At 47.6% G+C, this 27,119-nt stretch overlaps 2 protein-coding genes across 2 annotated transcripts in view; one reads left to right on the top strand and one right to left on the bottom strand.

The window, feature by feature from the left end:
* The window catches only part of ABCA5 (ATP binding cassette subfamily A member 5), a 35,219-nt gene extending 19,564 nt beyond the window's left edge, over positions 1-15,655 (bottom strand). The window contains exons 1-11 of the mRNA XM_058852226.1: positions 15,539-15,655; positions 12,767-12,902; positions 12,086-12,202; positions 9,038-9,242; positions 7,918-8,076; positions 7,608-7,705; positions 5,052-5,281; positions 3,872-4,013; positions 2,112-2,300; positions 1,699-1,846; positions 296-464 (exon numbers count right to left, since the gene is read on the bottom strand). Of these exons, the coding sequence (XP_058708209.1) occupies positions 296-464; positions 1,699-1,846; positions 2,112-2,300; positions 3,872-4,013; positions 5,052-5,281; positions 7,608-7,705; positions 7,918-8,076; positions 9,038-9,242; positions 12,086-12,190 (1,445 nt within the window). The 5' untranslated portion in view covers positions 12,191-12,202; positions 12,767-12,902; positions 15,539-15,655. The remainder of the gene's footprint in view (positions 1-295; positions 465-1,698; positions 1,847-2,111; positions 2,301-3,871; positions 4,014-5,051; positions 5,282-7,607; positions 7,706-7,917; positions 8,077-9,037; positions 9,243-12,085; positions 12,203-12,766; positions 12,903-15,538) is intronic.
* Positions 15,656-24,393: 8,738 nt separating this feature from the next.
* The window catches only part of MAP2K6 (mitogen-activated protein kinase kinase 6), a 53,957-nt gene continuing 51,231 nt past the window's right edge, over positions 24,394-27,119 (top strand). The window contains exon 1 of the mRNA XM_058852233.1: positions 24,394-24,614. Within this exon, the coding sequence (XP_058708216.1) occupies positions 24,599-24,614 (16 nt within the window). The 5' untranslated portion in view covers positions 24,394-24,598. The remainder of the gene's footprint in view (positions 24,615-27,119) is intronic.

Here is a 27,119-nt window from a genome sequence, read left to right as displayed (position 1 = left end):
GGTGTGGACAGCACAAAACACAAAACTGGTCACTGAACTCAAACATTTGAGACTAGAAGCACCACACAGTAGTGTGGGGTAAAAATGAAAAAATAAGCATGTTATCTCATCCATCTCTACCACAAAATTACAGCCAGAAAATGCTCTCCCTAAGGCCAGTGGAGCCAGGGCCCTGAGGATGGGGATGCAGGGAGGGCTCCATGAGCTGCCTGATCCCGAGCAGTGACTGCTTTCCAAGCTTCCCACTGAAATTCCAGGTGAGCTGCTGTCCCCAGCTGGGCAGGGAGGGCTGTACCTGATGGCTTCCTTGCCCTGGAATTCCGAAGGCACGGGCTCCACGATCTCGCTGAAGCTCAGGCTGCCGTTGGCGCTGCTCTCGTACAGCTCCTTGTAGTTTTTCCTGTGCTTTGACCAGAACGAGGGCTTCATGAAGAAAAAGGGCGTGCGGCGCAGGCCAAACTCCCCTGGGGGACAGCACAAAAGGCAAATCCTCAGCAGCAGCAGCAGCAGCAGCCACAAATATTCCTCAGCTTTGGCCTCCTGGAGCCAGCCCTCGCCTCTGCTCCCGAGGGATTCCATCCAAATTTCCACTCAAGCCACGATTCCCCTGGAACAGAGGCTGGGCAGAGCTCAGGATAAAGCAGGGATTTATTGAAAGGCCTCAAAGGACACACAGAACAAGAGCCTGGCCGGGGCTGCACCCAAGATGGACCAAAAATGGTCACAAAATGGACCACTGGTCACAAGGTTTCACATTTTTATCAGTTTTGGTCCATCTGTGTATCAGGGTTAATTGTCCAATTGCAGCTCCAGGTTCTGAAGTCCCATCCTGCTCGTTTTCTCTCTTCACCTTTGTTTCTGCTTTTGGGCCTGAAACTTTTAAGATTGTCCTTGGTATCAAGCTAGAAAAGGAATTGTTCTGTCTGCCTGCTCTGTGAAGAGAGCTCACTGACACTGAATATGAAGCTCAAAACTCCACACCTGGGCAGGGCAGAATTTGAAAAATATGAAAGCTAAAACTTAAAGCATCCTTTCTCCCCTTCAGAGGCTTGACAAGGCCTTTATTCTAAATATCTAAATAATAATAGGTATTTAATAACAGATAAATATCTAACAATAGTAAGCAACTAAGAGTGATAAACATCTAACAGCAGATAAATGTCTAAATAGGCACCACCCCATCCCCACTGCTGGCAGACTCCACTTTTGCTGAATATTTAAATAATTTTTTATTTAAATCTCCTCCTGTTCAAGAGAAATCCCCAGTGCTGAATGTGCAGTGACTTAAACGTGGCAGAGAGAAAAGAGAGGGACTGGAGCTGAGGGGCTTAACCAGGCTTTCATCTCAAAATTAACAACTTTATTCTGTGTTTCAGCTTCAAGAACTTCTGTCACAGGGGGAGATCCGGGAGAGGCAGAGCAGTCTTTGATTTCCAACCCTCTAAGAGGAAATTGTAAAGGCTGAGGGTGTAGTTAACTCAGGAATGAAGTTTTTATTTTAAAAAACTCCAAAAAAATAAAGCTTTTTAAGACCAGGCCTCACATCTCACTGCTTTAACAGAATATAAATTGATGTCAGCTCAAATTCTTTGTGAAAACAGCATCAGCTCCTTTCTGCAGGGAATTTAGGGGAGAGATGTCCCCGGGCTGGGGGCTCAGGGTGATCCCCCCAGAGCCCAGTCTTGGTCAGGAACACACCTGGGATCACCTGGTCCAGGTAGACAGCCAGCAGCAGGTAGAAGATGCTGTCCAGCAGCAGCAGGATCAGGGAGATGCAGAGAGGGTAAGGACCAGCGTTGATGTTTGCAAACGTTGCCCCATCCTCGTAATCCTCCAGATGCATGACCTGCAGGGAGAGACGTCACCCAGCAAAAAAAGGGGAAACAGCACAGGGCAAAACTGGGCAAAAAAACCCCCAAAATAATGAGAAGTGGCTGAGATCACCACAAACACAGAGTAACAGCTCCTTTATGGTGCTGGGTGTTAAACTGCTATGAAAAAAAGCATTTTCCTCACCAGCACCAGCTCCTTGAAAATAAAATATCGATTTCAAACCCCCATCAAGGGCTGTCTGTAAACTCTCCCTGGCTGCTGCTGCAGGTGGGATTTACCTGGGCAACACCAATCAAGAAGCTGCACTGACACAAAGGGCTGAGGATCCACACGAAGGATTTGGGGAAATCCTCCAGCAGGACGATGTTGAGGCCCACAAAGCCAAAAACCAGAGTTGCCAGGAACTCCACTATCCCCACGTGCTTGGACTTCTTAAACAGAGGCGTCAGCATCAGGGCAAAGAAAACCTGAGGCAGAGGGAAAAACAGATAGGAAGGGACTGTAGAAGTAGTAATAATAAAAATAAAAATAAAAATAAAAATAAAAATAAAAATAAAAATAAAAATAAAAATAAAAATAAAAATAAAAATAAAAATAATAGCAATAGTAACAATAATAACAATAATAATAGTAATAATAATAATAATTTTTACAATAATTTTATAATAATTTTATAATGATACTAATGATTATAATAATGAAATCAATTATGACAATAATTTTAATAATATTAAATAGTGTAGAAGTATTACTATTAATAATATTAATAGTATAGAAATTGTGTAGAAAAACTAAGGGAAAATACCATAGCTGCCTCTGACAGTAAATAATACAGCAAACAAACAAACAAATAAATAAAATAATATAAAAGAATATAAAATATATATAATTACATTATATTATTTATATATATATTTTAATATCATATAATTTATATGTATTCTATATTTTGTCTGTATTAAATAGAAATACATTTATATTATTTTAGAATAATATTTATATTATTATGTATTTATAGTATTAAATATAGATTTAACAGAATACAAACCGTACATATTTATATATTTTATATTATATATTTTATATATTGTATCTATTATATTATTTGAAGTTTAAAAATTAATTATAAATAAATAACAAAACCCAATTTTCCTGCTATGGTCACTGCAGCATTCACCCACACAGAATCATGGAATCATTTTCAGCTGGAGGAGACTTTCAAGATCGAGTCCAACTGCTCCTCTTATGAACTCAGACAAGCAACTGGATACATAAATATATTTATAATGTGTTTTTTTATAGTTCTCTGACAGTTTATTAGGGTTTTAGCATTAAACTCTGTAGTAACAGGAAATGTTTCAAAGAGGAGCTGGACTGCAGAATGCTTCTGTGGAGAGTTTAGAACTGAAAAGCTGAAGATGATCCTAAACTCAGATATTTCAGGAGGGAAAAGCGTTTTCCATGGTGATGGGTGAGAGCTGCACAACACCCCAAAAAGAGGAGAACACCCCACGAGGGATGGGATGGGATGGGATGGGATTTGGGATCCATGGGATGGGATGGGATGGGATGGGATGGGATGGGATGGGATGGGATGGGATGGGATGGGATGGGATGGGATGGGATGGGATCCATGGGATGGGATGGGATGGGATCCATGGGATGGGATGGGATGGGATGGGATGGGATGGGATGGGATGGGATGGGATGGGATCCATGGGATGGGATGGGATGGGATGGGATGGGATGGGATGGGATGGGATGGGATGGGATGGGATGGGATGGGATGGGATGGGATGGGATCCATGGGATGGGATGGGATGGGATAGGATGGGATGGGATGGGATGGGATGGGATGGGATGGGATGGGATGGGATCCATGGGATGGGATGGGATGGGATGGGATGGGATGGGATGGGATGGGATGGGATGGGATGGGATGGGATCCATGGGATGGGATCCATGGGATGGGATCCATGGGATGGGATCCATGGGATGGGATGGGATGGCTGCATCCATCAGGACCAGGAACACTCACTGAGGAGACTCCGTAGAGGAAGAAGAGGAGGAAGATGACGAAGGCACTGCTCTGGGGGAAGAGGGACGAGGCCGTGGCGATCACCGCCATGAGGATGGACATGACAAAAATCAGGCTCACGTAGAGCAGCACCCAGGACAGCCTAGGGAGAAAAAAAGGGGGGAAAACCAGAAAAATGAATTCATTCAGCCATACAAAACCCATCACTCTTTAAAATTCCTGGCAGCTGCACCAAGGGCCAAGCAGGCAAGAAAACCTAAATAAAGAGCTGCTGTGAACATCCCTGGGATTGTTCTCGGCACACAGTGAGACCCAGGCCAGCTAAAGATGCACAATCAGCTGATCCACCATTATTTTTTTGCATAATTAATTCCCTGCTATAGGCAAAAGAGGGTAACAGAGTCGTAGGTTTCAATAATTCAAGAAATTCTGTTTAAAGTTTAATACAGGGCAGGGTAATAAAATCCTGCTCTGTTGAAAAACGGAGCTGCGAGTCAGGGAGCAACTCTGACCTCAGCAAACAGGGGTGGTTTGTGTCCAGGTAGCAAAAAAAAAATGACACGTTTCCTCTGAAAAAACTGAGAAAAAAAATCATTCCAACCACCCCAGGTGGCAGCTTCACTGCAGATGTGAAAACCCTGCCAGAAAGGGCAAAGCAAAACCTGTTTTTATCTCCTCAGCTGTCAATGATTTCAAATGAACGCGTCATTTGGGAGAAAAATAAAATATTCTGTTGCCCAGGTCAATTTTCATCAGGGTGAGGAAACAACTGAAAACCTGTTGCTGAGAAATTCAAATGATAGAGTTGGATTCATTTAATTATGTGCCAGGCTGCAGATTACCTGTTGAGCTTCTAGGAAAGGAGGCAGTGAGCCAAAAATGTTTAAAAACCTCCATAAAATCCTCACACACGATGAGGTTTAATCCCTCTAAGTCTGACGTAGCTTTACATGGATAAATGCAGCAGGATTACTCATTAAAATATTCATTTGTTCACAGTGCTGCAAGTGTCTCTCTGTTTTATTGCACAGAATATCTCAGTTTTTGGTTGTTTTCAGTTAAAGGCTGAAAATATTTTAAGGACTGGAGGGTGGGATGGAAGAGGTTAAGTAGAAATATTCTTTTAAAATATTTCTTTACATTTTTCTTTAATAAGGAAAAGGTTACACCAAACACTCACCAGAAGGCAGTGTCATGGAGTCCCAAAATTTTCAGGAACTCCTTCAGCTTCCTCTCCTTTTCTGCCACGATGTGAATTGCCAAATAATACCCAAAGGGAGAGAAGGCAATCACCAGGTAAATTAAAATGATTGCACGAGGGAAATTATCAATTTCCACCACTGCAGCCTCTCCCATAACCATGGCTCTGGTCAGATCCAGCTGTTCCCAAACAGAATGATTTGTTTTCATCTGGGAAGAAGAGGAGGAAGAGTTATTTTGACATTTTTCCTGGTTTTACAGCCCCATCCCAACCACTCTGTCCCCACTGGCAGGGGGAGAGCCCAAAGACTTCCTGACCCCAAAATCCCAGGGCAAAAGCAAGGACACTGGAAAACATCTGAATGTCTGGGGGTAAAATTAGGAAATGTGGAATTTCTGGCACTTAAAAAGATGGAATTTGCTGTCACCACGAGCAGGGTGAGGGGAGGGAAACTGGGAAAAATCCCTGAGCAAAAACAACACCAAAAAAAGGTAAATACTGGCACCAAAATAAGGTAAATTCTGGCACCAAAATGAGGTAAATTCTGACACCAAAATAAGGTAAATACTGGCACCAAAATAAGGTAAATTCTGATACCAAAAAAAGGTAAATACTGACACCAAAGTAAGGTAAATTCTGACACCAAAGTAAGGTAAATTCTGACACCAAAATAAGGTAAATACTGGCACCAAAATAAGGTAAATTCTGACATCAAAATAAGGTAAATACTGACACCAAAATAAGGCAAATACTGACATCAAAATCAGGCAAATTCTGCAGCCCCTGTTTGGAATGGCATTTTGGGGTGAGCATTTGTGTTCTGAGGAGGGTTGTGCTGGATGTTCAGGATCATTGGGATACAAATGGAGATGAAAATCCTCAAAATCCAACCCCGCAGGACTGGGAAAATGCTGAAGGAAACGTTCCCTTCCCATCACATCCCAGCTGGGATTTGACACAGCATCTGCCAGGATCAGCAGGAGCAGCAGCAAAGCAGCCAGAGCCTGGCAGCCCCTGGATGTGCCTTTCCTTGGGGTGAGGATGGGATTTGATGGGATTTGATGGGATTTTTATGGGATTTTATGGGATTTTCCCAGTGGGATCTGGACAGAACTATCCTGGCCAGAACACGGCCAAACCCATCCCAAATTTCTGCCTCCTCATCAGATCCTGGCTGGGATCTGACACAGCATCTCCCAGGATCCACAGACAGATTAAACAGCCCTGGATCCGTCCTTCCTTGGGGTGAGGGTGGGATTTGATGGGATTTGATGGGATTCGATGGGGTTTGATGGGGTTTGATGGGGTTTGATGGGATTTGATGGGGTTTTATGGGGTTTGATGGGGTTTGATGGGATTTGATGGGATTCGATGGGGTTTGATGGGGTTTTATGGGGTTTGATGGGATTTGATGGGGTTTGATGGGGTTTGATGGGGTTTTATAGGGTTTGATGGGGTTTGATGGGGTTTGATGGGGTTTCATGGGGTTTCATGGGGTTTGATGGGATTTGATGGGATTCGATGGGGTTTGATGGGGTTTGATGGGGTTTGATGGGGTTTGATGGGGTTTGATGGGGTTTGATGGGGTTTTATAGGGTTTCATGGGGTTTGATGGGGTTTGATGGGGTTTGATGGGGTTTGATGGGGTTTCATGGGGTTTGATGGGATTTGATGGGGTTTCATGAGGTTTGATGGGGTTTGATGGGGTTTGATGGGGTTTGATGGGATTTTATGGGGTCTGATGGGGTTTGATGGGGTTTGATGGGATTTGATGGGATTTGATGGGGTTTGATGGGGTTTGATGGGATTTGATGGGATTTGATGGGGTTTGATGGGGTTTCATGGGGTTTCATGGGGTTTCATGGGGTTTTATAGGGTTTCATGGGGTTTGATGGGGTTTCATGGGGTTTGATGGGGTTTGATGGGGTTTGATGGGGTTTGATGGGGTTTGATGGGATTTGATGGGATTCGATGGGGTTTGATGGGGTTTGATGGGGTTTGATGGGGTTTGATGGGGTTTGATGGAGTTTGATAGGGTTTGATGGGATTTGATGGGGTTTGATGGGATTCGATGGGGTTTGATGGGGTTTGATGGGGTTTGATGGGGTTTGATGGGGTTTGATGGGGTTTGATGGGGTTTCATGGGGTTTCATGGGGTTTTATAGGGTTTGATGGGGTTTGATGGGGTTTGATGGGGTTTGATGGGGTTTGATGGGGTTTGATGGGGTTTTATAGGGTTTGATGGGGTTTGATGGGGTTTGATGGGGTTTGATGGGGTTTGATGGGGTTTCATGGGGTTTGATGGGATTTGATGGGGTTTCATGAGGTTTGATGGGGTTTGATGGGGTTTGATGGGGTTTGATGGGATTTTATGGGGTTTGATGGGGTTTGATGGGGTTTGATGGGATTTGATGGGATTTGATGGGGTTTCATGGGGTTTCATGGGGTTTCATGGGGTTTTATAGGGTTTCATGGGGTTTGATGGGGTTTCATGGGGTTTGATGGGGTTTGATGGGGTTTGATGGGGTTTTTCACCTGGATGATGGCAGCATCGATGCAGGCCTGCAGTGCTGTGAACCCTGAGCTCCAGTAGGTCACTGACTCGCAGCTCTTCCTCAGGCTGGAGCACGTGGCTGCAGGGAAAAGAGGGAATATTCCTCTTTAGGATCCCTCCCATCCCACGATTCCACATTAAAATCCCAAAAAATGGGAGTTACAGCTTCCCCCCACCCCCCGGTAACACCACCAACACCCCCCACCAACCCCAGGGAATAAAAAAAACTCCAAAAAATCAAAATAAAAAATAAAGATATGGGTTTTGGAGCTCATTCCCTTTCAGATTTACCTCTGGATTCCATGTAGATGGAGGACATGGCGATGGAGTCGTGGAACCTCAGCTGGTAGGACATGGAGTCCTTGAACACCACCCCCACAAAGTTGGAGGCTTTGAGGAAACTCGCCTCTTCCAGCTCCTCCTCACTCAAATACTCCTCAGTGATGAGGCCTGGGAGTATTAATTAAAAAAAAACAATTATTAGGTTTGTTTTTTTTTATTTATTCCCTGGCAAAGAATAAAAAAAAATATGTTTTATTTATTTAATTTAAAGAAGCATCATAAAAGTCAAGAACGACTTCTCGGGGTTTGGAGACCCTTCCCAGCCAAACCATTCCACCATTCTTTGATAGAAATATTTATTTCTAAATAAATATTTATAATATTTATTATCTATTATAGATAATAAATTTATTATTATAAATTAAATATAAATTATATTTATATTTAAATTTTATATTAATATAATTTAAATTATAATTATAATATATTTATATTTAAATTATATTTATATTTAAATTATATTTAAACTATAAATTATTTAGAATAATTTTATTTATTTATTTATAATTTATTAATTTATTATTTATTATTTATTATTTAATATATTATTATTAATATCACAGGGAGAGAAATATTCTCCTGAAGAGACACTGCAGGAGGGCAGCTCAGCAGCAGGATGAGTAGGAATCATTTATTCCAGAATTTTTTTTGCCTTTTCCCCCCATTTTTTGCTGCTCCCACAGGTTCTCTGCCCCAATCCTTTGCTGGCTGCCCCGGAGTTTATTCCCAGATTCGTCAGGAAAAGCAGGTGGATGGTGAAGATGGAAAAAAACCAGCAAAATTTGGTATTTTTGTGACTGATTTCTGCAGTGGATGGGAAGAGAAGAAAGAGGAGCTGAGGAAGATGAAGATGAGGGGCTGGAGTGTGAATCCAAAGTAATTTTGAAGGGTGAAAAATAGAAAGAAAAGAATCAAAGATCTCAAAACTGGGAAAAAAAAAGCAACAGAGTAGGTTTGAAGAAACGAGTTTTTGTTGAATGTGAGGCGTGCAGGAAAGGGTTGGGGGGGAAAAAAAAGGAAAAAAAAGAGAGATGAGGGATAAAAAAACCAAGATTTAAAGGGTGAATACCATCCTCAAAGTTATCAAAAGCCACTTTCTTCATGATTTCCCGAGCCACGGGTGTGGGTGGGGTGTAACCGATGACAAAATTCACCAGCACCGAGGGGTCCAGGGGGCCCAGGTCGGTGTTGGCCACCTCATCATATTTCCTGTGAGGGTGCATCATGCTCATCAGGATCAGCCAGAAGAGGAAGAACAGCGGGAAAAGCACTTCCTGCAAAAAAATAAATGGAATATTTTAAATATTTAGCGTTTCAAAGGTTTAAAATGATGTGGGATGTGCTCATGGGGGTCAGAGTACATGGCCAGAACACGAAAAATGGTAAGAAAAGCACTTCTTGCACTGAAAAAATTGGAGTGTTTCAAAATTCTGTGTTTCAAAAGTTCAAGAAACCTAACTCTACACTCATCAGGATCAGCCAGAAGAGGAAAAAAGGCAGGAAAAGCACTTCTTGCACTGAAAAATATATGGAATATTTCAAAATTCCAGGTTTCAAAGGTTCAAAAAACCTAATCATATACTCATCAGGATCAGCCAGAAGAGGAAAAAAGGCAGGAAAAGCACTTCTTGCACTGAAAAATATATGGAATATTTCAAAATTCAGTATTTTAAAGGTTCAAGAACCTCATCATAGTCTCATCAGGATCAGCCAGAAGAGGAAGAACAGCGGGAAAAGCACTTCCTGCAAAAAAATAAATGGAATATTTTAAATATTTAGCGTTTCAAAGGTTTAAAATGATGTGGGATGTGCTCATGGGGGTCAGAGTACATGGCCAGAACACGAAAAATGGTAAGAAAAGCACTTCTTGCACTGAAAAAATTGGAGTGTTTCAAAATTCTGTGTTTCAAAAGTTCAAGAAACCTAACTCTACACTCATCAGGATCAGCCAGAAGAGGAAAAAAGGCAGGAAAAGCACTTCTTGCACTGAAAAATATATGGAATATTTCAAAATTCCAGGTTTCAAAGGTTCAAAAAACCTAATCATATACTCATCAGGATCAGCCAGAAGAGGAAAAAAGGCAGGAAAAGCACTTCTTGCACTGAAAAATATATGGAATATTTCAAAATTCAGTATTTTAAAGGTTCAAGAACCTCATCATAGTCTCATCAGGATCAGCCAGAAGAGGAAGAACAGCGGGAAAAGCACTTCCTGCAAAAAAATAAATGGAATATTTTAAATATTTAGCGTTTCAAAGGTTTAAAACGACGCGGGATGTGCTCATGGGGGTCAGGCAGAAGAGGAAAAATGGTAGGAAAAGCACTTCTTGCACTGAAAAAATTGGAGTATTTCAAAATTCTGTGTTTCAAAAGTTCAAGAAACCTAATTCTACACTCATCAGGATCAGAAGAGGAAAAAAGGCAGGAAAAGCACTTCTTGCACTGAAAAATATATGGAATATTTCAAAATTCAGTATTTTAAAGGTTCAAGAACCTCATCATATTCTCATCAGGATCAGCCAGAAGAGGAAGAACAGCGGGAAAAGCACTTCCTGCAAAAAAATAAATGGAATATTTTAAATATTTAGCGTTTCAAAGGTTTAAAACGACGCGGGATGTGCTCATGGGGGTCAGAGTACATGGCCAGAACACGAAAAATGGTAGGAAAAGCACTTCTTGCACTGAAAAAATTGGAGTGTTTCAAAATTCTGTGTTTCAAAAGTTCAAAAAAGCTAATTCTACACTCATCAGGATCAGCCAGAAGAGGAAAAAAGGCAGGAAAAGCACTTCTTGCACTGAAAAATATATGGAATATTTCAAAATTCCAGGTTTCAAAGGTTCAAAAAACCTAATCATATACTCATCAGGATCAGCCAGAACATGAAAAATGGCAGGAAAAGCACTTCCTGCACCAAAAAATTATGGAATATTTCAAAATGCAGTATTTTAAAGGTTCAAGAACCTCATCATATTCTCATCAGGATCAGCCAGAAGAGGAAAAACAGTGGGAAAAGCACTTCCTGCACCCAAAAATATGGAATATTTAAAAATTCCAGGTTTCAAAGGTTCAAAAAATCTCATCATATTCTGATCAGATCAACCAGAAGAGGAAAAACAGCAGGAAAAGCACTTCCCACACCAAAAATATACGGAATATTTCAAAATTCACTGTTTCAAAGGTTCAAAAAACCTAATCCTATACTCATCAGGATCAGGCAGAACAGGGAAAACAGCAGGAAAAGCACTTCCTGCACCAAAAAAAAGAGAATATTTTAAAGCACAATCATAGAAAAAACATTCCCAAGGTCTCCACACAGCTCAAAGAGGGGCTGAGTGCTCTGGGATGCAAAATTCCCTGAATTTTTTCGGTGCTGCAGAGATTTGGATGCCAAATCCTCGCCTGGTGCCAGAGCAGGGTTTTCATCACAGGAATTGGGAATTTAAGAATTCGAGGTGCCAAAGGAACTTTAAAACCAAACTGAAAACAAAAGCTGGGAGGCACCGGAGGAGCCCAGCCAAGCACTGCAAGGTCTCTGCTCAACCTCAAAATTCATCCTGAAGTGTCAGCAAATCATCTGCACACAGGATAAAAGATGAAAAGATCTTTGGAGGAGGTGTGACCTCACTTTTCAGTGCAAAAGCTTTTAAAAGTGCACTGAGCTGGCAATACCCAAGGATATTTTATATGATATATTCATATTTATATGATTAATATGTAGAATAAATACTACAACATATATATTAATGATTAGACTAATACAGTTTACTAATATACTAATTGATATACTATTTTAAAGTGTAATTGGAATATAATGACTAGCTAATATAATTTACCATTATATACTCTTTCAAATGTATTATTATATATATATGTATATAATTTATATATATGTATATAATTTAATATTTAGCACTATTATTTGGATAAATCCTTCCACATCAGAATATTTTTGAAACAAAGGATCACAGAACACCTTCTAAAAAATCCTATTTCACCCCAAAATTCAGAGCAGACTGTAAAGCTTCATGAACTTTAAAATAAAACTGAGTTTTGCCCCCGATTTGGGAGTTCTTTGAGGCCAGGATGAGCTGGGAGCAGCACAGGAGTTCCCCTTACCTGGACACTGCTTTTCTTAGTCCTGCACTTGATGAGACAATTCTTGAACAGCAGAGCTCGGGTTTGCCTCCACACTCCTGCTTCTCTTGGGGCAGCCGGTGCCATCTTTCACAACTCCTTTAAGGGGAAAAAAATACCAATTTTCATTAAATGAAATCCCCAAAGCCGAGGCCAGGCAGCCTCTGGTTTTGGTGTTTGCACAGGAAGTTCTCACTTTTGGTTTTTGGTGTTTTAATGCCTTCTGCTCCACCTTATGTGCATAATAATGAGAGGAACTGGCGGTGGGGGATGAGGGAAATTGGGAATCCAGCTGGGAATTTGGGCTGAAGATGCCTCAGGAGACACCCAGGGCAGGAGCAGCTCTAGGCCAACTCACTCACCCTGACTTAAACCGGGTTTATTTCCGTTTTTCTCCATGGGATTGGATGATTTTGGGATTAAATCCCAGTGCCAAGCGCTGCAGTTGCAGGAGCCGAGGGCGGGCAGCCGGAGCGCGGGAGCAGCGCCAGCAGCCCCGGGGTGAGCTGTGCAATTGGGCATGAATAACCCCCTTCCCTGCTGGAGCACAGCCAGCACTGCTCACTCCCTCCACAAACCATTCCAGCAGCCCAGCACGGCTGGATGGGGCCTTTGGGAGGGGAAAAAGAACGGAAATTCAACGGGAAATGGGAATACTCGTACCTGGGGAGGGCTGCGGGGCTGGATGGGCTCTTCTCTCCTGGCTTCTGCCACCCCTTTCTGCTGCCTGAGGTTGGGAATCACGGGGAAAACTGCATCTCCCTCCTCTTCCTCAGCTGGGGATGGTGGAACATTTCACCTGGGCAGGTGAAACAGGAGCTGCTCAGCGGGGACAGGCGCCACAACCCCCCCTCAGCAGCACCCACACCCCCAGGGAGAGTCACTCCTCAAGCCTCCAGCCAAAGCACAGCGGAGAAGGGAGGGATTTCTCCGTGTTCCAGGCTCTGCAGCTCCCAGCTCTCACTCCAGAAGCAGGCTGATGTTCCTGGGGCTCTCAGTTATCTGTCCCACACGACCCAAACCTCCTTCCCTGGCTGGATTGTAAATCTTTTTTTGGAGCATGGACATCACCTCAGTAACGGGACACAGGAAGGTTCCTCAGACATTAACACCGCTTTAAATACACAAATTTGTTATAGACAGAGCCTGTGTGAGCATGGCAGGGATGAGGGGAGGGCAAAGGGGCTAAAAGGAAGCAAATCCCAGCTCCCAGGCTGGCTCCATGGAGCAGCAAGCCCTGGAAGCACGAGGGATGTGGGATACAACTGCACATCACTGCAGGAGAAGCTCTGGGAAGGAATCCCACCTCCAGCCTGGAGTGCTGCCCTCACACTGAGACTGCTTCAAAAATGAGAGTGAAATTAAAAATAAGAAAATATTTTGCTTGAAAAAGGAAAAAAATTCAACCACAAAATGCGTCAACACCAAGCTATGGTAGTAACCAAGCCCCGCAGGAAAAATGAGTCCAACTCCTCTGGGTATTTTCGGGCAAGAAACATTTCCCAGTGACAGCAGAGTGTTTGAAAAATAATCAAAAGCAGCAGTTCTTGCTTACAGGTCATGAAAATGACTGTGCTGGCCCCTCTGCTCACAGCATGCCCTCAAGTGCCACTGTTTGCACATTCCAAGAGCTCTCCCAGGAACAGAAACTCCACCCAGGTCCCTCCTCGACACCACACAAGGGTTTAACCCAGCAGCCCCTTCCCTCAGCCACAACATTTTAATTAAACCCCCAAACCTGGCAGAGATGATTTAACGAGATTCAATCACCAGCGCCAGCTACTGTTTCTCTAATTATTTTCTATCCACTTCTAAAACCCAAAATACTCCCACACCTCTGCTGGAACTCTGCCATGCTTTCATTTCCATCACCTAGGTTGGAGGAAGGGTCATGTGAAGAATGTTAATTAATATTTCATATTACACCTGCCACCTCCACGTAAGCTACAGAACGATGAAGGACACTGAGGAAGCATCACTTGAACGGTGAGAAATTGTGTTTGGGGGAGAAAAAAAAGCCCAACCAAAATCCTCTTTGAAACTCCAGATGAAGGAAATGAACACAGAGGCTGAGCAGGAAAAGCTGCTGAGGCATTTTGATTAATTAATAGCAAATAAAATGAAGATACCCTCAGCCTGTGAGAATCCTCCTCAATTTAGGCACAGTCTTGTGATTTGTGCTGATATGGGAAGCGGGTGACACGTAAATACTTGTGGGCATCTCAATCAAAGCCATCTCAAGGGAATGGCTGGGTTTGCCCTTTAATTCCACATCAGAGGCTCCCAAATAATGCTCAGCCCATCCTTAGGAAGCCTCCCCTCCCTTCCCCAGGCATCGACCTGGCAGCAGGCTTTAAAGGTCACACGGTGATTTAGTGCTGCACATCACGTCTGCCTTGTCTTTCAGGCCAAAAAAAAAACCCCAAAACCAAAGAAAAACCGAACAAGAGGGGTGTCAGCTAAACGAGCTGTGCCTCCAGGCAAAAACAACCCGGCAGTGAAAGCCCCGCGGAACGGCGAGAAAAGAAGATTATTGCTCTTGATGCTGCGTGACAACAGCCGAGGTGGGACTCACGGAAAACTCTGATGTGCTCATACAGAGCTTGGATTATTTAAATTGCGACTAGAGCGACACATAATAACATACATGCTTTATGTGGTCATTTAGAAAAACGGGCTGAATTTTCTCCCTTCTCTGAATTTTCTCCCTTCTCTGAATTTTCTCCCTTCTCTGAATTTTCTCCCTTACCAGCTCCAAGGGGAACGCCCGCCCTGCCCGGGGCTGCAAATCCCTTCCCTCCAAACTCATCCCTGTTTCCCTTCGGGGACAAGGAATGACACGGAGCAGAGCCGGGTCGGGCTGTCCCCGCACGGCTCCCGCAGTATCCTCAGCATCCTCCTGCATCTCTGAGCATCCTCCTGCGTCCCTGAGCATCCCTGAGCATCCTCCTGCATCCCTGAGCATCCCTGAGCACCCTCCTGCGTCCCTGAGCATCCTCTGAGCATTCCTGAGCATGTACAGCATCCCTAAACATTCTCCAGCATCCTCTGAGCATCCCTCAGCGTCCTCCTGCATCCCTGAGCATCCTCTGAGCATCGCTGAGCATGTACAACATCCCTGAGCATCCCTGAGCATTCTCCAGCAACCCTGAGCATTCCTGAGCGTCCTCCAGCATCCCTGAGCATCTCCAGCATCCCTGAGCATCTGCAGCATCCCTGAGCATTCTCCAGCAACCCTGAGCATTCCTGAGCGTCCTCCTGCATCCCTGAGCATCTCCAGCATCCCTGAGCATTCCTGAGCACCCCCAGCATCCTCCCGCATCCCCACCGCGCCCCAGCCCCGGGGAGCCCCGCGTGTCTCAGAGGGAGGACACTCCTGCTTTCCACATCCCCCTCTTCCCCCGCTGGAAACCCCTGGAAATGCGGTTTTCTCACCGTTTTGCGCCCAGCCCCGCCGGCCCGGCTGCCCCAGCCATCGGCACCCGCGAGTAATGACGCGCACTCAGGTGCAGCCCAACTCCTCCTCTTCCTCTCCGCTCCTTCCCCTTCCCGTCCCAGCCGAGCCGGAGGGGCCGGGCCCGGCTCCTGCCACCGCCCCCGGCCCCGGGACCGCCCCGTCCGCAGCGGAGCCTGGCCCGATGAGCGCCCCGAGCCCCGCCGGTACCCCCTGGTACCGCTCGGTACCCGCTGGTACCCCCCGGTACATCCCGGTACCCCCGGTATCGCTCGGTACCCGCCGATACGTCCCGGTACCCGCTGGTATCCCCCGGTACCCTCCCGGCACACCCCCCGGTATCCGCTGGTATCCCCCGGTACTGCTCGGTACCCCCCGGTACCCGCCGGTACCCTCCCGGCACACCCCCCGGTACATCCCGGTACCCGCCCCATACCCACCGGTACCCCCCGGTACTGCTCGGTACCCCCCGGTACCCGCCGGTACCCTCCCGGCACACCCCCCGGTACCCCTTGGTACCCCCCAGCACCTCCCGGTACCCGCCCCATACCCACCGGTACCGCCGGTACCCCCCGGTACTTCCCGGTACTCCCGGTACCCCCCGCTCCCCGCCCCGCAGTGCCCCACACCTCCCCGCTGGTGACCTCCCTCCCCTCCCGGGGACACCCCCGATCCAGGGATCCCCTTCCTCCCCGGGACCCCCCTCCCGAGGGCTCCATCCCCCGGGTGACCCCTTCCGATTTTCCGAATGCCTCCTGCGAGCTGCAGGGAGAGGCTGAGCGGAGCAGGAATCCTGAATCCTGCCGCAGGATCGCTGCATCCAGGCTCAGGAGAGCAGCCAGCAGCTCCTGCTCCAGCTCCTGCTCCAGCTCCTGCTCCAGCACGGAGCCGCTGCTCAGGGCTGGGAATTCCTTGTCCGGGTTGGTTTGTGCACGAGCATCACGCACAGCAGTGACCAAACTCTGTGACCGCAGCATGGACTCCGCGTTTTTTCTTGGGAAATGGGGATCAGGACACTGTGTCCTCATCTGGAAAGAAGAAAGGGCTATCACAGCGCAGTATTAAGTGAAAAGCAGTGTTTGCATGAGGAGATCTCAGCCGTGCTGAAGCCTTTGCATCCTCTCCACACACAGCAATGGTTGGGAATATCCAGGATTGCAGCCCCAGCCTGGTCCCAGGGCCCTCGTTAGGCACAAACCCCACAGCAGCACAAACCTCATGGAAACTTTCTTTCTTTCCCTTAGTTTCCACCTTAACTGAGAGTATTAGCTCAAAGGACTCTAATTAAATAACTACCTAAAGAATACTGAGTAAATACAATGACATAACTACAACTTCAATAAAAAAACCCCAAAACCTTTTATCTTCATCCACCAAGCGTTAAACACAATAAAAGCCCGTCTGGGGCTGAATTCTTCTGGTCACTTTGTTGTGGTCTCTGTTTATACTTCAAAAGTTGTAAGTGCTCATATTCATGTTCCACTTCTTCCTGCCCTAGTGGAAGTTGGAACGAGATGGTCTCTGAGGTCCCCTCCTGATGCTGGGCTGGATTTTGCCTTTTCTTTTCTTTTCTTTTCTTTTCTTTTCTTTTCTTTTCTTTTCTTTTCTTTTCTTTTCTTTTCTTTTCTTTTCTTTTCTTTTCTTTTCTTTTCTTTTCTTTTCTTTTCTTTTCTTTTCTTTTCTTTTCTTTTCTTTTCTTTTCTTTTTTCTTTTCTTTTCTTTTCCTTTTCTTTTCCTTTTCTTTTCTTTTCTTTTATTTTCTCTTTTCTTTTCCTTCTCTTCTCTTCTCTTCTCTTCTCTTCTCTTCTCTTCTCTTCTCTTCTCTTCTCTTCTCTTCTCTTCTCTTCTCTTCTCTTCTCTTCTCTTCTCTTCTCTTCTCTTCTCTTCTCTTCTCTTCTCTTCTCTTCTCTTCTCTTCTCTTCTCTTCTCTTCTCTTCTCTTCTCTTCTCTTCTCTTCTCTTCTCTTCTCTTCTCTTCTCTTCTCTTCTCTTCTCTTCTCTTCTCTTCTCTTCTCTTCTCTCTTTTCCCTTCTCCCTTCTCCCTTCTCCCTTCTCCCCTTTCCCTCTCCTTTTCTATGTTCTCTGTATTCTTCACACATATATTGGGAGGGAAATTGGAAATTGGAAGTTGTGCCCAGGTGCTCAGGTCAGGAACTCAGCAAGCAGGGTGTAGTGGAAGCACAGTTCAGTGCACTGCACAGAGAATGCATTCATTCACCCAGAAAGGAAACATGACTAGCTGAATTTCCTTCCTTTCCTTTCTTTCTTTCTGTGACTCAGCCTTTTGAAAGGAAAGAGAAAGAAGAAAGGAAAAAAAAAAAAGGCATTAAAATCACAAAGGACAATTCCCAAAATCCTTGGGGCATCCCTGCCCATGCTGTGGAAAACCTTCTGTGCTGGATGTGGAGCAGAGCAGGAGGGAGGTGCCTCCAGCAGGGCAGGCTCTGCTTCTCCAAGGAGAACATGGGAGGTTCTGTGCTGGGCAGGACAAGTTCAGTATGGACAGCAAATAAACAGCCAGAAATGGAACATTATCCCAGGGTGAATGTGGCCCTTCCCTCCCCTCCTGCTCCCCGCCTGCTCTGATTGCTCTTCCCGGTCTGCAGAGCCCTTTCAGGCAGCCCAGAGTGCTGGAATGATTTTGTGCAGTGATGCAGAAGCTGCAGGTAAACAGCTGCTCTTTCACAGCTCCTTTTTTTATCAAAGCTTTTGCAGAGCCCTTTGGGAGCCAGAGCCCCATCACGGAATCTGCTCTGAGTCAACTGCAGAGAAACCCAAATTATTTTACATTTTCCTTTGGAGCCCTGTTCCTGCCCATATCTTGTGACTGTTTACATCTCTTTTTCTTGTGCACACAGCTGGCTCAGGAACTGGCTGAGGAGATCTCCACACTTACTGGAAGTGATGTTTTTGCATCAATAAACCTGTGGATAAGCACAAAGACAATGCATTTGCATCCTCTACAGCCCAGATTCCCTGCCAGGGAAGCCCTTCAGCAGGAATTCAGAGCACTCATTTGGAGGCCTGCCTCTTTCTGAGAGCTGGAAAGAGGCTGAAATAACCCAAATTCCTCCAATATTCAATGCTTCAAGGCTGCAGCTGCACCAAATTGCAAAGGGTTCTTGGCCACTGTCAAACCCACCAGCTCCTGGACATCAAAAATAAGGATATCAGGAGATATTCAGACCCAGGGCATGATAAACAAGTACAATTTATCCCTGGATTCAAAGGAAAGGGTTTAAAACCCAGCTGAGAATCGCAGCATTTTGAACCTCTAGGAGTGATTATGCAAAATTCAGCTCTTTAGGAGCCAGGTTTGCTCACACCATGCAGGACACAGGTTTTACTCCATGCCCTCACCTTCTGGAACAACATCCAGCCTGGCTCAGAATAAAATTTCATAAGAGAAATTTCAGTCTTGGCCTAAGACTTGGCACAGGGAGTCCCAGCCCAGAATAGATTTTTACGGGAAGTTAAAAACCTCTGGGGGGGAAAAATAAAAACAAAACCCCAAGCTTTAAACTGAAGCATCAAGAGAGTCTCCACAAGAGCCGTGTCAGCACGCTGACTTTTTATGTGCACAACATATACACTGTGTGCAATGCCATAATTACAGCCAGATGGGTACAAACATAGATTCACTCTGGCCACGAGTTATAGCTCATGATTGCAGAAAAAAGAACCCAAATGCCAATTTTAAATCAGCAGAGTTTGAGGGGGGGAAATGTAACCTATCCCTGTTGGGATGTGACAGAAAAGAAGTATTTTTTTGTCATCCCCTGGTCCTGCAGCCACTTGCCCACATCCAGCTTGTTCCCTTCCCAGTGGTTTTCCTGGATGGATTATTAAATATGATTTCCTGCTTGAAAAGAAGCTGCTGGCTGGTTCTGCACTGCAGCACGCCCCAGATATCCATGTCAGCTAAAGGAAGAGATGTTCCCTGCTGCCATCCCAATAAAGAGATCCCTTCAGACAGAGGTGCCACCTGTCCTTGTTTACCACTGGAGCTGCTCAGTCTCATTCCACTGTATTTTAGAACATTTTTGCAGTGGGTTCCCTCTCCTCTTTCCTCTCCCTGGCTGCTGGTGAGGCCTCTGCTTCTGTCCCTAAATATCCAGGTTTCTCCTTGCCTTGCACATCCACACTGGGAATTTTGAGGCTGGCTGGGACCCCAGCATTGCAGCCACCCTCAGAAAATCACTCTGCACCCCTGGGGATGCAGCACAACGAGCCAGTTATGACTGAACCCTTGGCTGAGGTGCTGAAGGAACCTGCAGCTCATTTTGATGGAAAAAAAGAGAGTGGAAGGAAGGAGTTGGGGACAAAGAGCGAGAAACAAAGTCCAAAGGGCAGAGCAGGGCCTTGAGGTGAAACCCTCCTCCCTAAATCCCAAATCCCAAATCTCAAATCCCAAATCCCAAATGCTGATATCTTCTGGGAGTGAGGGGGGCAGGGCAGGGCTCGAGGCAGGGCTGGGGTCACATCTCCATGCAGCCACCAGTGACCCAGCAGTGGCACTGATCAGTGTCACCCCACAGTGTCACCCCACAGCGTCACCCAGCAGTGCCACAGCTCACTGGGGTCCTGCTGCACCTCTCCTGGCTGGGAAGGAGGGAAATCCCTCCCCGAACAGGGGCAGGCTGGCTGGAGGCTCCTGAGTGGGATTTGAGGATGCCTTGACTCCAGGAGAGCCTTGATGGGGTCATTTAAAAGCCCCTGGGAGCAGCACAGGCTGCGCTCAGCCTGGTGGAAGGGCTGGGCTGTGGGTGACTGGGCAGAGTTTGAATTCCTTTTATTGCTCCTGGCTTTGGGATGGAGTCTCTGGGCATTCAAACAATGCCTGGTGAGTGACCTGCAAATGTTAAACCCTCGTGGATCTGACCCTAAAGGATGAAGCATCCCCTGGCAGGGCTGAGCAGGCTCAGGGCTGTGAGCAGAGAGCCTGGAGCTGGGGATGTGACCAGCAGACACAAAAGGGGCTGAGGGCTGCACAAAGTGTCCCCAGCAGCCCAAAGGATGCATTTTGGGTCCATTACTGCAGCAAAGCAAACACAGAATCTGTTACACACAGGGAGAGGTGCAGGCAGGGCAGAAGGAGCAAATGCAAACACTAAAAAAAACCCCAGCAGTATTTGCAGCACTAAAACCTATGCCAGCAGCCAAGGAAAAAACCACCACACTCAGCCCTGTCCCTCTGTGACAGCCCCAAAGTGGGACAGAGGGATGGGAGCTCTGACTTTCTGTCTCTGGGCAGTAATACAGAAAACTGTGACCACAAAAAAAGATGTAAGTGGTAAAATTTCAGGCTTTTTATAAGAAACAAAACCATCTCCAAGAGCAGGAATGCAAGGCTCAGAGGGAAGGACAAGCAGTGTAAGACAGGCCACATAAAAACACCTTTCCCCCCAGCCCCAGATCAATTATTTTGGAATTGTGAGGCTGCTTTAGTTCACCTCTGCATTAATTGCATATTTTTCTCAAAATTTTAAATTCCTACCTGATTCTCCACCTCTGTCTCTCTTCTTTAGGTTAACACACACAAACATCCCCCTCAGCCCTCCTGGAAGAGCGTGCTTGACTCATCATTATTGCCCAGACAGATTTATGGCTCTAAAACCTGTTTATTACTAAGCTGAAAGTCATTTTTATTTACTGGCCTCTGCCTCTTTTATGAGCTGCATGTACTTATTGGATGGTTTTATCCTCACAATTCCCACCTCCTCAGCTAAAGGAAGATTTTCCCAACATCCCACCCTGTGTGTGCTGGGGCAGCACAGTTTGTTTAACTCCTGAGAATTCCAACTCCTCCTAGGCTTTCATCCATCTCCTCAGGATCCAGGGTGGAAAAACGTGCTGGGAGTTAAGGGCTGCAAGGGGAGAGGCTGGAAGAGGAGGAGGAGGAGAGCGAGGAAATTCAGACAAAAGGTAAGATGGGGCTGAACTCCCAGAGCCAGTGTTTGGCTTTAAATTCCTGCAGGCTGCAGTTCCCGGGGAACAAAGGAATGCAGGATATCAGCCAGCAGCATTCAGCCCCTGAGGAGCAGATGGTGCCTGCTGCCATCAGGACAGCTCATTGTTTCTCACCTCCTCTCTCCCCCAGCCACATTCTCCTCCCCAGCATCTGCACCCTCTGTTTGCTTTGGTTTATCTTCGAGCTCCTTCCCCAGACATCCCTCGGGAGGGTTCCTTTTCCCAGCTGGTCCCTCTGCTGTTGGAGAACTTCCTGCAGTTTATTCATCTGCTGTAACAGAGAGCCTGCCTTGTGTGCTGCCCCATGGCAGCCAGGGCCTTCAGGGTCATCATTCCTACTATTTTTAATTTCCAGCTTGTTTTATGAGCTGCATGTATTTATTGGATCGCTTTATCCTCACAATTGCCACCTCTTCAGCTAAAGGAAGATTTTCCCAACATCCCACCCTGTGTGTGCCTGAGGAGCATTAGGGAATGGTTGCATTCTCTTGTCCAGCTGTTCTGTGGGGAGTGCCTGCTACCTGAGCTAAAAAATAATGAGAAATTTCATGAGATTCTGTCCAGAGGATGGGATCACACTTGAAAATGTCATTGTCTTGTCTTTCACAGGACAGACCAAGCCAAGCCTTGTCCTGAATTACCCTTCCTTCCCCACAGCTCCCATTCCCATGAAGGGAGGTGATGGCTGGGAGCAGAATAATCAAATAAAAACATAAACCAGAACCAAATAAACTGAAATAGCCACTGGATGCATCAGCACGGGAACTGCTGGAGCTGGTCCCATCTCCTGCTCCATAAAGTTTGATCACCAAGCTTCTGTACTGGATTTCTCCATTTGCAAAATGCATTGTTTTTGGAAAAAACAGGACTTCTGTCTGTCCCTGCACAGGGCTGTCATCCAAAATACACACCAGCTTCAGAGCAAAACCTATGGCCCCCTCCCACCTCATGACATGCTGGGAAAAATCCTGATTTAAACTCCAAAACCTGCTCTTGGTGTTCAGGGATGCACCAGGAGGTACCACAGGTGTTCAAGACACATTTTTGCAGCTGTTTCCCACCACCTATGGTTATGACAGCTGAAAATCACACGTGAGCAGCATTGGGATCTTCCAAATAATTCCTAGTGAAGGGAGATTGAGAGGAATGATGGATTTGTCTTTACAAACAAGCTGTGGGTCTGCTGATAGATGAAACCATCACTGAGAGATAAAAGAAACAATGGGATGGATTCCATTGATTGGTGAATGGAAAAAGATATTTGCCTTTACAAACAAACTGTAGGTTTGCTGATGAATTGGATACTGAAAGGCGAAAGAGACAATGGGGAAACACCATAAATTCCATAAGAATTAAAAAATAAGAGGGAATTAATCAGCTCTAATGCACATTTTCCAGCCTGAGGAATGAGTGGCAGCACTGCTCTCACTCCCATCTGTGCCCTCCATGTGACATTTTCACTGGGTTTTATACATTTGTCATCAATATTTTGTGGGGATGTAAAATATCCTCAGCACTCATTTAACTGTAAATGGTTTTGAAGTACACATTTCTTAATGCTCAGTTATTTTTATTATGTTTATTTTCCGCCAGTGTTTCTATAAGGAAACATATAAATAATGGTAAACACTGCTTTGGGAAGGTTTAATTTTACCTTTCCTCAGAGTTTTTTTCCCTAAGGGGGGTTCTTCCGTGGCAAAGGGGGTACCCATTTCCCACCCCCATGAGTTTCCCATGTGGAGTGTCCCCATCTGAGGGAAATGTCACCGGGTCAGGTCTGTTGGCTCTTCCCACGGTGGGAAGAAATCTCCATTTCCACCTCAGAACACCCTGTGTGGCTGGGGGTGAGCTCACTCCACCTGGTCAGCCTGCAAGGGGAAACATTCAAAAGCCATGGATTCAGAACTTGCTGATGGCAGGGATACAGGAGGGGCGGAGGGAGGCAGGGATGGAAGCAGGAGGGCAGACAGGGATGCAGGCAGGGATGCACGGATGCAGGCAGGGATGCAGGCAGGAGTGCAGGGATGAAGACAGGGATGCAGACAGGGATGCAGGGATGGATGCAGGGATGCAGGAAGTGGACAGGGATGCAGGCAGGGGTCCAGGGATGCAGGCAGGAGTGCAGGCATGCAGGCAGGGATGCAGGCAGGAGTGCAGGGATGCAAACAGGGATGCAGGCAGGGATGGCACAGGCAGGGGGGCACTGCTCGCACACTGGCACAGGCATTTGGGGAAAGAACAGCGCAGGGCAGAGCGGTGCTGTGTGAGGTGATGTGATGCTGTGCCATGCAGTGTCAGCCCATGCCATCTGAAGGGGCTTGAAACGGTCTGAAGTGATGGGAAGTGATCTGAAGAGATTTGAAGTGATATCAAGCAGTTTGAAGCGATTTAAAGCCATTTGAAGCAGTTTGAAGCCATTTGAAGTGGTTTGAGGCGACTTGAAGTGGTTTGAGGTGATTCAAAGCCATTTGAAGCTGTTTGGAGCGATCTGAAGTGGTTTGAAGCGTTTTGAAGCCATTTTAAGCTGTTTGAAGCAGTTTGAAGCAGTTTGAAGCAATTTGAAGCTGTTTGGAGTGATTTGAAGCGTTTTGAAGCGTTTTGAAGCCGTTTGAAGGGTTCGGAGCAGTGTGAAGCGAGCGGGCCCCGCCGCGCCCCCTGCCGGCGCCTGCCTGTGTGGGTGCAGGCCGCGGGACTACATCTCCCATGAGGCGCTGCGGCGGCGCCGCGCGCGCGCAGAGCGGGACCCCCCGCCCCCCCTCCCCGTGCGCGCCGGAGGCCGGGGCGGCCGCCCCGGCCCATCATGTAGGTGCAGCCGCGCCGGCCCCGCGCCAGCCGCGCAGGGACCCCCCCCCTCCCGGCCCGGCCCGGCCCGGCCCGGCTCGGCCAGGCCCGGCCCGGCGCGGCCCGGCGCACCCCGAGCCCCCGCGCCGCCCAGGCGGGAGCGCGCGCGGCGTTCCGGGGGGGAGCGCGCGCCTCGCATCTTTTGTGCTCGGGCAGCTCGCCCCTCGGCGGAGCCGCGCGGGGAACGCTCTTTGTGCGCGCTCCCTTCCCCCCCCAGCCCGGCGGGGGACGATGTCTCAGCCCCGAGGTGAGCGCGCGCGCGTGTGCGCGCGTGTGCGGCCCGCGGGTGGGCGCGTGCGCGCGCGCGTTTCGCGCGTGCATTTGGCGGGTGCAGCCGCGCGTGCAACGGCCGCGGCGGGCGCGCGTGCACTCGCTCGTGCAAACTCGGCGGGAGCGCGCGTGCACTCGCTCGTGCAAACTCGGGCGCGCGCGCGTGCACTCGCTCGTGCAAACTCGCGGGCGCCTGTGCAAAACCGCGCGTGCAACCGGGTGCGCGTGCACGCGCGCGCGCGGCTGGCGGGTGCGCGTGCAAGCGGGCGTGCAGCGGCGCGTGCACGTGCACGCGCGGGTGCATGTGCACGTGCATGCACGGCGCGCGAGTGCACGCGCACTTGCACGCCCGCCCTTGCCCGGGGGTCGCCGCTCCCGGTGCAGCTCCCGGTGCAGCTCCCGGTGCCGCTCCCGGTGCAGCTCCCGGTGCAGCTCCCGGTGCCGCTCCCGGTGCCGCTCCCGGTGCAGCTCCGGTGCAGCTCCCGGTGCAGCTCGCGGTGCCGCTCCCGGTGCAGCTCCGGTGCAGCTCCCGCCGCATTTCCTGCTCGCTGGCGGTGCAGCAGCCGGGAGCCTCTCCCGGGACGAGCGAGCCCCCCCGGCCGGGAGCGAGGGGGGTGTTGGAGGAGCAGCTGCAGCCGGGGCTCGGCGCGGGGTTAAAGCAAACTTTTAAACAAGTCCGCGAGGGAGATGAAAGGTGAAACTGGAGTTAGCAGGAATTAAATATATACCTATGTTTCCATGGGAAAGTATTGTTCTCGTGCCAGCGCTGAGATCATTTTCCACCCATTTCTCTCTCCCCCCGCACCCCCCTTTAATATTTGGTAACTTTTGGTCAGAGGCAGCAGTGGGGTTTGTCACACCAGCACGCTCCGAGCGTGCAAAAAGGCAGGAATGGAGCGCTTGGGAAGTGCAGGAAGGCAGGAATTGAGTATTTGGGAGCTGCAGAAAGACAGGAATGGAGCATTTTGGAACTGCAGGAACGGGAGCATTTTGGAGCTGCAGCAGGACAGAAGTTGAGAATTTAGGAGTTGCAAAAGGGCAGGAATTGAGCATTTTGGAGCTGCAGGAATTGAGCATTTTGGAGCTGCAGGAATTGAGCATTTTGGAGTTGCAGGAATTGAGCATGTTGCAGCTGCAGAAAGGCAGGAATAGAGCGTTTAAGAGCTGCAGGACTGGAGCGTTCAGGAGCTGCACATGGGCAGAAGTTAAGAATTTAGTCGCAAAAGGGCAAAAAGAGCATTTAAGAGCTGCAGAAGGGCAGGAATTGAGCATTGTGCAGCTGCAGCAATGGAGCGTTTTGGAGCTGCAGAAGTTGAGAACTTGGGAAGTGCAAAAGGGCAAAACCCGGGAGCGTTGAGGAGCTGCAGAAGGGCAGGAGCTGAGCAGCGGGAGGGGGTTTGGGAAGGGGACAGCAGTGATTTATTTCCGCCAGCGTGGTGGTGGCCAGGAACGCTGGCTCTTGGCTTTTTAACTCGCTGCTTATTCCGGAGTGGCTCTGCCTTGTGCCCTTGCAAGGGCGGGGAGCGGGGGGAAGGCAGGGTGGGAGGAGGTGGAGAATTTAATATTGCAAAAATGCTGCGGGAATGCAACAGCCCCTGCAAGGAGCAGGCGGGGAGAGCTTTAAGGAGGAGTTGCTGCGGCCATTCATTGTGAAAATAGATGCTCCCGTGTGGCAGCGAGCGGCCGCAGGGATGCAGCTTTTTGGAGCTTTTTTGGGGTGCTGGGGTCGGATGTTGCAGCTTGGCTCCCCCTGCATCCTGCAGATATTTGCACATATTTGGGATTGGGGAGGGTGGGAGGCAGCGCTTGGCCCGGCGGGATCGGGTCCCAAACTGGGTTTGGAGCTGCCTGGTGTTGTGTTTGTTTATTTATTTATTCAAACTAAGCCGTCTGCGAAGCCTTCCACAATAATCCTTGCAAGGGGAGAGCGTTGGGAAGGAGGTGCCCGCACGGCTCTTGCCACACAGTTTTCCTTTGTCAAAGAAAAATGTAAAGTTGTTGTATAATTTATTCCTAATTTGGGTTCGCTGCAGTCATCTTTTCCAGCCGAGCAGGGAACTGTAAAAGTTTCCGATGCAAAGAGCCAAGGGAGTTTGATAATGCAGGATTGAACCCGGTGATACCCAGAGCGCTCTGCCACCAGCAGAGGGTCCCTGGGACACCCTTGGGGGGACAGGAGGGTCCCCAAAAAGCCTGGGGGTGGCAAAGTCTGAGCGTGCAGAGTTGGTGACAGCAGGAGCTGTGCTGGTGGCCCTGCAGGGCTGCTGAGTGTCCCCCACGCTCCCCAGCATGGCCTTCTGCATCCTCCCCAGTACCAGGAAAAAGGGAAGATGGAAGAAGCCAACCCACAAAGCACGATCTCAATGAATGGCATCATTCTTGCCTCCCTTTCCCGTCCTCCTCGCTCCCTGCAGCACCAGTGCCTGCATTCCTCGCACAGATAACTTTTCCAAGTTCAGCTGTTGAGGCTGAGCTTTGCTTG

Source organism: Poecile atricapillus, chromosome 17 (genome assembly GCF_030490865.1).
Source record: "Poecile atricapillus isolate bPoeAtr1 chromosome 17, bPoeAtr1.hap1, whole genome shotgun sequence".
Lineage (NCBI taxonomy): Eukaryota > Metazoa > Chordata > Aves > Passeriformes > Paridae > Poecile > Poecile atricapillus.
The sequence above is the reverse complement of the archived record's forward strand: the minus strand, read 5'-3'. Positions and strand labels throughout refer to the sequence as shown.